The following is a 14982-nucleotide window of genomic DNA, read 5'->3' on the forward strand; positions in this document are numbered from 1 at the left end:
AAGTTAAATGTTTATTATCATCAACTATCTAGTTCGTTTTTATAGTGCAACGTTTTTCTACTTCCCCCCCCCCCCCCCCCCCCACCCTTTCCTTACTCAGCTCAGATGTGCTCCGTCTTGAGCAGGGTTAGCTAGGAACAGCTTTCTCAAGCTTCGCACCTTGGGCATGGAATGGGCTACAGCAGTGTTTCTCAAAGTGGGGGGCGCGCCCCCCAGGGGGGGCGCAGAGGCATGACAGGGGGGGCCTTGATTTATTTAATAAAAAAAAAAAAAAAAAAAAAATTGGATTACAGAAAATTGTCACTAAAGTGCTATCTGTTGCAGCTGCACTGTTCTCCATGAAAATACCATTTCTCAAAATCTGAAAATCATTATTTAATAAAACACAGAAAAGGATCACCAAGTTACTCTGGATAAAAAAAACCTTTACAGACAACATTGAGACAAAGCTTCCTGACACATCTCCATCCAAACTCTTGGAAGAACTCTTTGAAATCTCATCTGATACCACCTGGAGAGCTAGTTTCAGAGTGTGGTGCTGAGTACCAAGTATCTCATGATGCAGCAGTTAAGGTGTTGATACCATTCAGCACCACATACAGTATCTGTGTGAAGCTGGCTTTTCATCCATGACAGCTCTGAAAACAAAATATAGGGCCAAGTTGAGCCTTGAGGATGACATGCGTGTTGCCTTAACAGCAATAAAGACTGTTTGCTTATTTCCTATGTTCGCTTTGTAAATTCCCAGTCACTGAGTGAAGATCTGCTGTTTTGCAAATATGTCAAAAACAGAGCGACAGCTGATGAGCTCTTCAAAATGATTGACAGTTACCTACCGGGCTTTTGCTCTGACGGTGCGCAGGCCATGGCAGGGAAAAGGAGGGGGCTACAGGCGCACATCAAGGGGGTCTCGCCAAACGCGCAATGGACGCTCAGACACTGAGTGAATTCTGGCTTGGTGTGGAGAGGGAGCATCCACTCATAGGGCAGAGGGCTGTGGGCATCCTTCTTCCCTTCGCCACATCCTATCTCTGTGAGATTGGATTTTCAGCTGTTGCTTCACTGAAGACAAAGCACAGGTCTAAGCTCAACATTGAGCATGACTTGAGTGGCAGTATCAAGCCTGCAACCTCGTTTTGAAAAGATGTGCAGTGCAAAACAGGCTCATTGCAGCCACTAATGCTGTGATGACTCACATAATTTACTTACATTTTCTCTTTTTTTGCACAAATTGCTAAGTTCTTTCACAAGTTTTCACACGTTTTTCACAAAGTTTTCTATCTATTTTTTTTTTTAAAGCAGTGTCCTTGAATTGTATTGCAATGTTACAAGATGTCTCTATTTTTGAAAAAGCAGTCTTGAGTGTCCATTGAATTGTATTGCAATGTTACAAGATGTCTCTATTTTTTTTAAACCACAGTCTTTGAGTGTGTATTGGACTGTATTGTTATGTTGTTGCACAATTGCACAGTTGTAAAGTGGTTGCACAATTTGAAAGGTCACGATATTAGTGTTATTTCAATAAATTTAAACATGGCCCATTTCATGACTATTTTGTTGGGGCGAGGGGGGGGGGCCCAAAATATTTTGGTCCGCCAAAGGGGGGCCTGACAGAAAAAGTTTGAGAAGCACTGGGCTACAGGACCATTATCCACTTAGACAACCCGGTCTCTCTTGGTGAATTTAAATCTGTATTACATAACTTCCTACAAGAAGAATGTTGCTGCTTTCTGTAGTCGGGTCCCAACTGCAAAATTACTGTATTACCCTGTATTATACACTTTTACTATCATAGACTATTCTGCTTTGTGTTTACATGTGATGTATTGTATACATGCACATTTATTATGTTCTTGTGTGATGTATCGCACATTTTATTGCTGTGTGATATATTGCAAATGTTATTGCTGTCATCTTGGCCAGGTCTCCCTTGCAAAGGAGATCTTGTATCTCAATGGGACTTCCTGGTTAAATAATAAAAAAAAATTTAAATAAAAAAAAACTATTGCAGGCCTGGCGATTTTTTATTGCATCCTTTCAAATCGCGATTTCGATTAAAAATCGATTAATCGTTCAGCCCTAGTGTTGAGTACTGTAAATACATAATCCACGCGTTTTCCTGGCCAGTGAGCACAATGGATTCTTCAGTTGGCTTGAGCGAAAAGTTAAATGAGGAAACTGGCCACCCCCCCTTCGTCAGTGTAAAGTAATGGGGTGCAGTTACACAGGGAGAGACGATAGGGGGCGGTATCTTCCCAATTGAGCTCAGAGAGTCTGCAACACTAGCGTGAGGCTCGATTGATGAAATATGAATTCAAATCGGCAATAAAAAAAAATGACAAACAAACGCTATATAGCGTCGGGGGCACTCAAAGGTCGGCATGAACTAACGACAAAACACGTCCGTGGCACTCAATGTGTTAAGGCAAAAATGTAACTTCCAGAAAGGGATGCACGTGCACGTACCACCACTGACGTCAGGACATGGACCATCCTCATGTTTGCATAGACCCCATTGAAGATGACCTGAGGAGAGAAAGACATGCTACATTCAGCTTCAGATTCTCAACATCGCTAAAATACAACCCCAGTTAAAGGGGCACGTCGTCAAAAAAAAACCATGCCGATTTATTTCACACGTAATCTCACACAGGGGGGGGGGGGGGGGGCGTATGAGGTCAGGGGGTGAGGTGTGTTGTGGAGGAGAGGGGGGGTATGGGGTCAAGGGTGAGGTGTGTTGTAAGGCAGTGGGTCGCCAGATGATTTGCAAAAATAAAATAGAAAATAAAGATATCCAAAAAAATTCAATAAAATGTTAACACTTTGACTGCCGGGACACGTCTTTAGACGTCTTTGCTGGCCATGCTAAAGTTGCCGGGGGACGCTGTACGTCGTCCTTATATCAATATTTCAAAAATCTGCGATCGGATTCATATTCCCCCTCCGCTGGCCTGAGATCCACCAGCAGGACCCACTGAGCTCTCTGGCGGTTCAGGAGCGCCATCTGGTGGCCGATCGGCGCAACCGCTTAACAGGAAGCGCAGTAGAGGTTTTGCTGGTCGGCCATATTACTTCCGGGCACTCGGTATAGGTTCCGGCACTCTAGCTCGTCACACTACATAGCGATCGATTGCCAATAACTCGATAAACAACATGATTTGGACGTATATACCATTATACAAGCTGGAGATGGACCGGGTAATAATATATCCCATAATGATAAAATTTCTACTCGACGATGATCGCCCAACGGCGCGCGGAGACTGGGGTGAGTTTCAGCGTGTAACGTTACCATCTTCGATACTAACTGCTTTTATCAACATTTGACCCACATTAGATGATTGGTATAACGCTGCCCACGGAATTATAAACGCCCCCTCGCCCATCCGGTCAACATCAGATGACGTGTAGTAACTTCTAGAAGTACGTCTAGTTGGAATTTTTTATATCGCGCTGATTGCCATCAAACTGTATTTCATCATCAATATAATGCATTTGGGGCTATATATCACGTTCTGGAGAAAGCTGCAGAAAGAGATGAAAACATACTTATACATTAGACCATACTTTACTATGAATATGTGAATGAAAAAGTTTAACGTTGCTACACAATGAACAATACATATAGGACTTTGAATGGGCCCTAATAATGGCAATGTAGCAATAGAATTTAAAAAGTTATAGCCCTGCAAAGAAGGGGACTTTCTCCATAGACAAATAGCGCTGGCAATCTATGGTATATCATTAATTTAACCCAAGGCAACCAAAGTGTTAATGCAGTCAGGCCACTGAACTTAGTAGTGTTGTCACGATACTGGAATTTCGAACTTCGATATGATACCTTGAAAAGTATCAATATTCGATACCACGAAAATGCTACATTTTTAATACAAAAAATAATTACTTTTTTTTACAAATTTTGCTTTTGTTGCTGGTTGATTCTCCTCAGCTTCTCCCTGGTACTTTAAGAGAAGATAAATATAACGCTTTTAAAACCCTTTGTTTCTCTTTAGATTAGGGATGTCCGATATTATCGGCTGATATCGGCATTAAAATGTGATATCAGAAAATATCGGTATTGGTTTTCAAAAGATTTTTTTTTTTTACATTTCTATAACCTTTATTTACCCAGGCAAGCAAGTAAGAACAAATTCAGATTTGATTTATTGTCAAAAGTATGCATAATGTTGTGTTAATTCCACAACAAGAGATATGTAATGTTAATTACCTGAAATTATTCCATTTTTTTGGGGGGGAAACCCTGCATATATCGGTGTCGGTTGATATCGGTTGATATCGGTATCGGAAATTAAGAGTTGGACAATATCGGTATCGGTAAAAAAGCCAATATCGAGCATCCCTACTTTAGATCAGACATAATAACTAAATTATCTAATCTAAATCAAATCAAACCCCCCCCCCCCCCCCCTTAAAAACAAAAACCTGTGTTTAACCTAGCCATCTATAAAACATCATGCTAAAACTGTGAAACAAATGTCTTACTCCCTTTTTTTTTGGTTTTATTTGGTTAAAATCTTTTAGTTAATAAGACTAAAAGACTACAATATGACAACAATTTCATGACGGCTTCTGGTTTCCGGTTTGCGGAGCTATGCTCGGAGCATTAATGTTACATTTTCAACAATATTGCTGCTAATTAAACACTTCATGTGTAGTGTAGTATGAACTCGACATACCGTTAACGTTACTCCATTTCCATGAAGTAATTATATTGTGAATTATAAGGTGGCCAGCTAGCTAGCATAAGCTAACGGAAGAACGATTAGCTAACATTAGCTAATAGCTGTAACGTTACTAACAACGAATCAGCTGTTGATATTATGAGCCATCAGTAGACAACGTCTCATGTATTAAACTAAAGTTAATGGTTTAATGTTTAATGTTTAATGCTTTGTTGACAAGAAGGCGGGTCTCTGAGGGGGAGGAGGGGCAAGCGTGCTCTGCAGCAGCGAGTGTCTGTCAACAACTTGTGGTAGAAGACTGCGAGCAAGCCAGCTGGTATCGATACTGCAGAAAGTATCGATATTGCAGGAAATGAGTATCGAAACAGTTTTAAATATTCAGAATCGATATGTATCGATTTTTCGATATTTTTTACAACACTACTTAGAAGCAGGCCAGGCCAGTGTTTGTAGTTGCAGCGGCGCAATAGTTAGATAACCTAGGTGGGGAACAACCAGGAGATCACTGCAACTCACACAAGTTGGAGAACTATCTCTCTCTCTCTCTCTTGCTCTCTTGCTCACACACACACACACACAAAGGGAGCCGCATGTGATTGGTGGAGGCAGGACCCTTACAAAAAACTAAAAAATTCATCAAAATCAGTGTTGTTGCTAATCATTGACACATGATAGCCTGTAATAATCCACCCCAGAAAAATCTACTTTGCATTTGATATATTGCAAATCTATGCCATCACACACTGGCATTTAAAGGGTTAGAATTATAAAATGAATATGTGGTGTTATGATCAGGGCTGAAGTTGAATAAAAGATTTATAAAAGAAAAAGTGGTCAATTATTTCAACAGTCATATTTTTATGGCGTTTTTGAAGAGGACAATTTAGTCCCTTGTGGTAAGAGTGAGTATTTTTTTCAATCTGACATTACAAAAAAACTGAAAATCCATCAAAATCAGTGTTGTTGCTAAATCATACATATGCTAGCCTGTTTAACAATAATTTGTGATGCCATCACAAACACTGGCATTTAAAGGGTACAAATAAAAGAATTCCTGCACCAGAATGCAAGAAATTAAGTATTTGTAACAAAAGATTTCCTGGTGGGGGACCCCCAGACCCCCCGCTTAAAAAGTGGCCTGACTGGGGCTATATTTCGCACTATATTTCCTGGAATGATTTCCCCAGTCCGGCCCTGGTTAAAAGCCTCCAATACTTATTAGTGTATGTGCGTTTGAAGTTGAACGTTTGCATGTTTCAACCATACATTTCCATTTATAAAAAAATATATATATATTAAAAAAAATGTTTGACCTCCTATAATAGTGGGGGTTGCGGCTCTCTGACACTGTTATTTCGGGGGTCGCGGCCTGAAAACTTTGGGAACCCCTGTTGTAGAGGAGATGGGGGGGGGGTATGGGTGCTCCTGTGCGGAGTTATTGCTCCTTGTGGTGTTACAAGTGGGATACGTGCAATAAATTAACACTTTGGCTGCCATGGGTTAAATTCATTATCAACCGTAGGTTGCCGGCTCTATTTGTCTATAGAGAAAGTCCCCTTCTTTGCAGGGCTATAACTTTTTAAATTCTATTGCTACATTGCCATTATTAGGGCCCATTCAAAGTCCTATATGTATTGTTCATTGTGTAGCAACGTTAAACGTTTTCATTCACATATTCATAGTAAAGTATGGTCTAATGCAGGGGTCGGCAATTAGGTTTGGCCGCGGGCCAATTTTTCCCCAAGCCATTGTTTGGCGGGCCAGAACCAAAAACAATGGCTAATTTAATATAATGATAGTGAAAAGAATTTAACTCTGTCAAAATAAACGAGCTGCATACTGTAGGTGGCATAATAAACTGTAAACGGCATATACATGCACTGAACATTATACCTTTGTCTTTTTTCCATTGTATTATAAAGCGCCTCTCTATCGGTCTATCCTACATTACGCGCGCGCAACCGTCTATCTGACGGACCAGTTTAATGTTGAATGTTTAATGTTAAAACTATCGATTTATATGGAATTCGTTAAACTTATCCGTTGTCTTACTTATTATTATACTTATTGAATCTCAAACAAGCCTCGTCTTGTTAAATGAGACGGTCTGGTCTAAGGAGGAGACTGGGGCTGACGCATCCAGATTGGGGAATCCCCCGCGATAGATTATTGACACTTCCGCTAAATATATTAATCTAGCTACTAACTGGGGAGACTGATCAATTACGGATAAAGGAATATAGTGGGACGATCGATTATGATAGTTAACCTTGTTAGATGAGGCTGCACTGGAAATGGAGCTAATGGACTTCCGAATGTCTCGTAATTCAAATACCTATAGCGCCGTCATTTCAGGAGCTTCTTCAAGCACTCTTTTTGTTTAAAGTTTAATTGCATTGTTTTTGCATTGTTTTTAATTGCATTACTGTTCACATGCATGTGTGGTGCCGTCAGTCATTGAGTAAAGATAAAGCTTGAATGTCTTACTGAACTGGTGTTTTTATTTCAGTGTTTCCCATTTCAGCACCACGCGCTGTCCACCTCACTTTGAGCAAGCCTAGTATACGGTGCATTGCACCTCACTCTATACCTGTTATTCACTCTCAATATGGATAAAACATATGCATATAATAAAAATAATATGATGAAAATAAAATAAATATCATATTCTCAAAATAAACTGACGGGCCAGAAATTATTGCTGGCGGGCCAATTTCGGCCCGCGGGCCGCCTATTGCCGACCCCTGGTCTAATGTATAAGTATGTTTTCATCTCTTTCTGCAGCTTTCTCCAGAACGTGATCTATAGCCCCAAATACATTATATTGATGATGCAATACAGTTTTATGGCAATCAGTGCGATATAAAAAATTCCAACTAGACTTACTTCTAGAAGTTACTACGAGTCATCTGATGTTGACCGGATGGGCTAGGGGGCGTTTATAATTCCGTGGGCAGCGTTATACCAATCATCTAATGTGGGTCAAATGTTGATAATAGCAGTTAGTATCGAAGACGGTAATTTTACACGCTAAAACTCACCCCAGTCTCCGCGCGCCGTTGGGCGATCATCGTAGAGTAGAAATGTTACCATTATGGGATGTCGATTTACCCGGTCCATCTCCAGCTTGTATAATGGTATATACGTCCAAATCATGTTGTTTATCGAGTTATTGGCAATCGATCGCTATGTAGTGTGTCGAGATCGAGCCTCGGGACCTATAGCGAGTGCCCGGAAGTAATACGGCCGACCAGCACAACCTCTACGGCACTTCCTGTTAAGCGATTGCGCCGATCGGCCACCAGATGGCGCTCCTGAACCGCCAGAGAGCTCAGTGGGTCCTCCTGGTGGATCTCAGGCCAGCGGAGGGGAAATATGAATCCGATCCCAGATTTTTGAAATATTGATATTAAAGACGCTGTAAAGCGTCTTCGGCAACTTGAGCATGGCCGGGAATGACGTGTTTAGGCGTTTTCCGGCAGCCAAAGTGTTAAGATTTAATTAATACATTACTTTTTTGAGGCCAGAAATACTGCCTACCTAATGTACTGCCCATTCTGTAGACTGCCTACCTAATGTACTGCCCAGTCTGTAGTGACCTGGAACTCTGCACTTTATATATATATTCAAATTATGAATCCTTCACTGCACTGTCTTTGTCCTGTGTCTGTTATGTGAAAACATATTTATGGAAAAATGCATACACTAATTGCCGAAACAATTACCAATATGTTTACATTATGGCTTATTAAAAGGTATCTGAATCTGAATATGGTTACTGCCTACCTATTACCTAATGTACTGGCCAGTCTGTTAGTTACTCTTGGCTGTGGTGCTGCCAGGCAGGGAAGGAAATAATTAAGTCTAAACGTGTTGCTCCAAGGAAATAAATAAATCCATAAATATGTTTGTCCGATGGATGATACGAAATTGGGATGGGAGAAAATATAGAAAATGGGAGAAAAAGTGGATAAAAAAAAAATATGTTTGTCCGAAAACTCGACAAACAGATATCTCACACAGCTTTGTATGAAATAGTTGAAAGGATATGCAACATGTCCCCTTTAAGAAAAAAACAAAAACACTTTGGTATTGGCCAATGCTCTAGTTCCTCTGGAGTCTGACTTGGCGGTGAGAGTGACATTGTGTGTGCGTGTGTGTGTATGTGTATGTGTATGTGTATGTGTGTGTGTATGTGTGTGGCGCGTCCCCCTATTTCCTGAATTATTCTGTGAAACCTTCCAATCAGAAAATGTTCTTTGCGAGCGGCGGCTCTGACAAAGGCTGCGGCCCGGGCTGAGAAAAGCAGAGGAAGACATGAAAGTGAGCATTGATCCAGGGAGCGAGTATTTCTCCGTCTTTCCGCTTCTGCAAAGAAAACAAGCGCTCTTTGATTTGGCACCGTGGCACTGGCACAGCCACCCAGAGGTACGCCGGTATCAGGACGATATACCACACGAGGTTAACCCTTTCACTACCACACAACAGGTTAACCCTTTCACTACCACACTACAGTTTAACCCTTTCACTACCACACTACGGTTTAACCCTTTCACTACCACACGACAGGTTAACCCTTTCACTACCACACGACAGGTTAACTACCACACTACATGTTAACCCTTTCACTACCACACTACAGGTTAACCCTTTCACTACCACACGACAGGTTAACACTTTCACTACAGGTTAACCCTTGCATTACCACACGACAGAACTTCGAACCTCAAAAAGTTAACGATAATTGCTCTCGGAGGCTTAATTGATTGATATCCAGTCCACATAGTCAGTGACTGAGTCTCCCTCTATCCCTTCCTTCAGTCCCCAAATTCGAAACGTTGTTTCTCCTAGACCTCCCCTCCAAGTCAGTTAGCTTCTCCTGTAGCCTACTTTGTTGTTCAAGAGCAGCTGTAAGAATTTCCTGAGCCTCTGTGCTCCACTCCTCCGCCTCGCCCGTTCGTACGTTTCTCTAACGTCCCAATGTCTTTCTTTTGAGCCCGATTTTTTTATTATTAATTTCCTCTCTGAACCATCCAGCTTGTTCTAACTCCTCTCCCAACTGTCCCATCGGTTTATCAATATTATCCAATTTAGCATCCATGTTCATCTGAATGGCATCTAGGCCCACGTCCGTGTCCTAGCCTGTATGTTAGCCTGCAACTCCCGCCACCCAGCCAGGTTGCTCGCCGTTGCTAGGTACCGTTACGTTAGCTTGTTGCACCTGTTCGTCCACCTCGCCTTGCATCTTTTCCGTCGAGATAATTTCTTTGTCTGGCTTCGTTTTTTTCTCGTTTCTTCTCGTACTTTGTGATCTGGGTCCAGTCTGCATTCTTCTGGTTTTGAATTGTTACTTTTAGGGTTTTTTTACTTCCTTTTTCAACTTATTGACCGGGAGCTCCTTTTAGCTGCCTACCTGCTCATCTGCAAACCGGAAGCTGGAATTTCCCCTTTGCATCTCATCAGACGGGTCCCTGGCCTAATGCATGCATCTCATCAGATGGGGTCCCTGGCCTAATGCATATACATGGGGGTTATTGACACAAAAAGGTTGTTAAATATGATGGTATACTTACTGCTGCAGCAGGTCCTTTGCCACTATGTCGGCCCCTGGGAGACAAGAGAAGATTATTGTCAATGAAATCATTATCATCACTTATCATTAGTATCAATAGCATCAACACCATTATGGCCACCAGCACTACCAACGGCGCTGGGCAGCTAACCTGGCATATGGACACACCTTGGAGCCCGTATAGTTGATTTTTATATGTATATATAAAAAGGAATAAAGTACATTTAATAATTTTTCAACCGGCCCATAAAGCAGGGACAGCCCATTGGTTCATCTTCTATACAGACACTGGGCTGGCCCAATCACATCTCTTACTAGGCCTCACCCTAGGGGTGGACGGTATAAGCGGTATACGGTATAAACGGTATGAATTTGCGCTACGGTATGGATTTTGACTATACCTTGTGACCGGTAGAGCAGCTCTAAAGTAGCAATGACGTCATGTAACCACAGCCAGGGCTCGACAGTGCGATTATTTCACTCGTATTTCCCCTAAAAATAGATATGTGCAAACTGGAAAAGATTATTTAGGAGCACAGAGGCTTCGCGTAGTGGCCGTGTCAACGCGCAATTGTCATTTCATAATAGACAGAGCAGACCTTCAATTCTAGAAGCAAACTAGCTCTTCCGCCCTGCGTTTGAAGACTGTGACAACACGCAGTTTCTATGTGTAATGTAAACTCTGTGACGAGTCCAATGGTCTAACATTGCTTTGCATCCTCGCCATTCTGTAATGCCCACGTCGCGCTAAAACCTTATGTAATGTTAACTGTTGATGTTAGGGGTGGGAATCGCCAGAGACCTCACGATACGATACTATCGCGATATGCTGAGTATTGCGATATTAATATTGTGATTACTATTATTATTATTTTATTTTTTATTATTTATTACCTTTTTCAACTGCAAAGTAAAACTTTGTCAACATGTTTTATCTAATAAAATAAAGTTCAGTCTGTTCATCTCACTTGATCATTTTTGTTGAACATGGTATTTTCTCAAGCAGACAGATGTAAACACTGTAATCTGTGTTGCATGTACCTGACAAACTGAACTGTTTGTATTAGTCATATTCCAACTTAACTGAATGCACATGTGTGTGTGTGTGGACTATAGGGCTGTCTTAAATACTTCGAAGCCATTCCAATGAAACGAAAGTTTCAAGTTTCAAGTTCAAGTTTCTTTAATAGTTGTCATACAGAAGTACAGAATACTTTTATACAAAATGCTTCTTACTGTTACGCTCCAGAGACTGTGCTAGACAAGATAAGTATCAAATAACATAGTATAGCATGTAAATTAGAAGTAGAAAATGCGGTCACAATGTTCAGTATAGACATATGTACAATGTTCGATGCAGAATAGACGTAACCGAGTTACCATATAATATACAATATACTATGCAGTGTACTAATATACAATACTATATAGTGCAAAGCAGAAATGGGATGAGGTACAATTTAGGTACAATTTACAGTAAGGTGTACAAGTTGTAGTGCAAATCCTTTATCAATAAATATAAAGTGTGGGGAGTGCGTGCTACAGTGTGTTTGTTTAAAGTGAGTGTGTGCGTGTGGATGTGTGTGCTATGTGCGTTTGATGGTTGTTGTGTAGTGTTCATTGTTCGTTGAGCAGCCTGATGGCCAGGGGATAGAAGCTTCTTCTGAGTCTTTCTGTGCTCGCCTTGAGACTCCGGTATCACTTGCCTGACCGCAGCAGTTCAAAGAGGCAGTTGTTCGGGTGGCTGGAGTCCTTAATGATTCTTAGCCTTGCCCCTGCACCGCTTGTTGTAAATGTTCTGGAGGGTGGGGAGCCCCCCTCCAATTGTGCGTTCGGCTGAACGTGTCACTCTTTGTAGTCTGCTTCGGTCTTGTGCAGTGCTATTCCCAAACCAGGAGGTGATGTTGCCAGTCAGGATGCTCTCTATTGTACATGAGTAGAAGTTCTTAAGGATCTTCTGACTGACTTGGAACTTCCTTAGGCCTGAGGAAGTAGAGGCGTTGTCGTGCCTTCTTCACAACACTGTCAATGTGTGTGGTCCATGTCAAGTCCTCGGATATGTGGGCTCCGAGGTACTTAAAGCTGTTCACTCTCTCAACCGGTGCCCCGTCGATGCTGAGGGGGCTGTAGTCCTTGACCCCCGACCTCCTGAAGTCCACAATCATCTCCTTTGTTTTGCTGACGTTCAGGGAGAGGCTGTTTTCCTGGCACCATCCCGCCAGGACCTTGACCTCTTCCAGGTAGGCCCTCTCGTCGAAAGTAAGCGGCGCCTCGACTCCACCTCTCTACAACAAGCACGTGGAGATTATCTGTGTTGAAAACAACAAGGACATGTGCAGCAGACATGTCGACGAAGAAGTCATCAGACGTGTGGTTACACTTTAAAATATGCAAAGACAATGCCCAAAAACCGAGTGCCAGATATGCCAGAAGAAAATGGCATATCACAACTCTACAACAACTTTGTCAAATCACCTAAAAAACGTAAGTATCGTTGTACACGACGGCGACGCCACACAAAACATTAATAAGGCTATTAATGCTGCTATGACTAATGTGTTACCAAGTTGGCTAATTTAATTGTAATCTGGTTTTGTAGGTGCATTGTCTGATATAATTATAAATTATTAATTAAATGTAATATAATAGTTTGCTTGATAGACGAAGGTTGCAACATAATTATGTAATGTCATGTCGTTGGCTGTGAGAGCAGCCCCACTGCACCCAGGCAGCGCAGCCGAGTGAAACCTTGTTGGCTGCGTCACAGTCACGAAAGGTGCTACTTAATTAATCCAATGCACTTTATTTATAGAGCACATTTAAAAACAACAACGTTTACCAAAGTGCTGTACAAGTCCCACAACATAAGCTAAAAAGAATTATAAAAAGAAAAAAAAAATCTCTTCGAAGCTTCGAATTAAAATCGAAGCTCGGCCCCGAAGCTTCGATTGCCAAAAAAAGCTTCGAAGGTCAGCCCTAGTGGACTACTGTACTATTACAGGTATTGAAATGAACAATGCAACTTCCTTATACAAAAAAAATTTAAAATTATGAATAATTAAATATCGATACTTGGCGTCCCTGTATCGATACAGTATCACCAGGGTACAAAATTTACTTTTTGGCTTACCAGCCAAGGTAGCTGGTAGATTTAAAAAACTACCAGCCAGGCAGATTTTTTACCAACCAAAAATGATAAATAGATTTTTAGTATATCGCCATGTGTTATTATTACTATACAATACTCTCATATGCAATTTTCAATTAATATCATAAACAACATATGGAATATTAGCATACTTTTGAGTGGACTGAAGAAATTAGTCAGTGTTAATAGTTTAAAATGCAGATAATTTATTAAAACATATATTTAGGGTAGGGCTGTACCGAATACCATTTTACAGGCTTTGAATACTCCTTGGTGTTTCCGAATGAGTATTCAAATACTCTCTCAAAAACACTATTAAAAACAATAACATTACTCTTTTTCGTTTTCATTTAAAAAAAAGTTTCTGTGTTTTAGACTTCGCTTTTATTTTGAAACCCCCCGACCGGATGTGTTATTGTTGTTATCGCTAGCTAGCAGAACAGTCGTCCGGTTCTGTGCTTTTGAGCCAACGCTAGTTAAGCTAGCTAATATTTGTCTTCCTTTGACTTGTTTAAAATGTCTAGGATACAAATGTTGAGATTGTTGGTGAACAAGCGACTAACTATGTTGCAGTGTGCACACACACTGTCGAGTCTTGACTTTAGACACAAAGCGGACATTTACGCATATAACGTAGAACATTTGCGCATATTGCTCCGGTCAATAATAGTTAATAAAAGTTGAGACGTATGTAGTACCTACTTACTGGTCACAGGAGTCTTCAATAACATTTGGATGGTAATCAATTTTGTGAATACATTTGTTGAAACAACATATTTGTTGGCAGACGACTCCTTATAAACACTGCTATCTGACGTTAGCAAGCTAAGCGTGCATAGCTCGACCTGTGTAACGTTAAGTAACTTGTGTTCCACTGGGAAAGACCGTTCATCACTGCATACAATTTGAAGTAAGAGGTGCACTCCTCTCATGCTACGAACGGACACACAGACGTATAGAAGCGACTGCTGACACAGAAGCTATTTCTTTTATAAAAATTCTGAAAGTTGGCTACCAATTTTTGTACACGCCAGTAGCGAGTAGCCTCCGTAATTTACCAGCCAAAGAGTAAATCTACACGCCATTGGCACTTGGCGGGTGCTTATTTTGTTCCCCGAGTATCGTTACGCAAAGTATCGCGATACTACTACGTATCGATTTGTTCCCCCACCCCTAGTTGATGTAGACTCAGAAAGCTAACGTTAGCTCCACTCCTAGCAGCCTGTTGATCTAGCCTACACGTTAACGTTAGCTCCACTCTAGCAGCCCCCTCCCTCGCCCTCTCTCTCTCTCTCCAACAATCCTGATTCGATTCTTGAACCTATTTCATTAAAGCCCAACTTGCAGGTTAAACCCTACTGATCAATTATGGGTAGTTTACATCATTGGTATATCATTTCATTATTTATTTTTTTCCATTTGACGCCGGAAATGCCACTCAGAAATGGTTAAAAAGGTCCACGCACGAATAACATGCACAAGCAAATTAAAAAGCTTATCAGAGCTATCAGGGCCATGACGTCACGTCGGGTATCTTTCCCCTACTTCTGATCCACTAC

At 41.2% G+C, this 14982-nt stretch overlaps 1 protein-coding gene across 1 annotated transcript in view; it reads right to left on the reverse strand.

Annotated features, from left to right (window-relative positions):
- Positions 1–14982, reverse strand: part of atxn2 (ataxin 2) — a 250745-nt gene that overhangs the window by 194032 nt on the left and 41731 nt on the right. The window contains exons 2-3 of the mRNA XM_084323938.1: positions 10277–10310; positions 2467–2526 (exon numbers count right to left, since the gene is read on the reverse strand). Of these exons, the coding sequence (XP_084180064.1) occupies positions 2467–2526; positions 10277–10310 (94 nt within the window). The remainder of the gene's footprint in view (positions 1–2466; positions 2527–10276; positions 10311–14982) is intronic.

Source organism: Notolepis coatsorum, assembly GCF_963971535.1.
Source record: "Notolepis coatsorum genome assembly, chromosome: 10".
NCBI lineage: Eukaryota > Metazoa > Chordata > Actinopteri > Aulopiformes > Paralepididae > Notolepis > Notolepis coatsorum.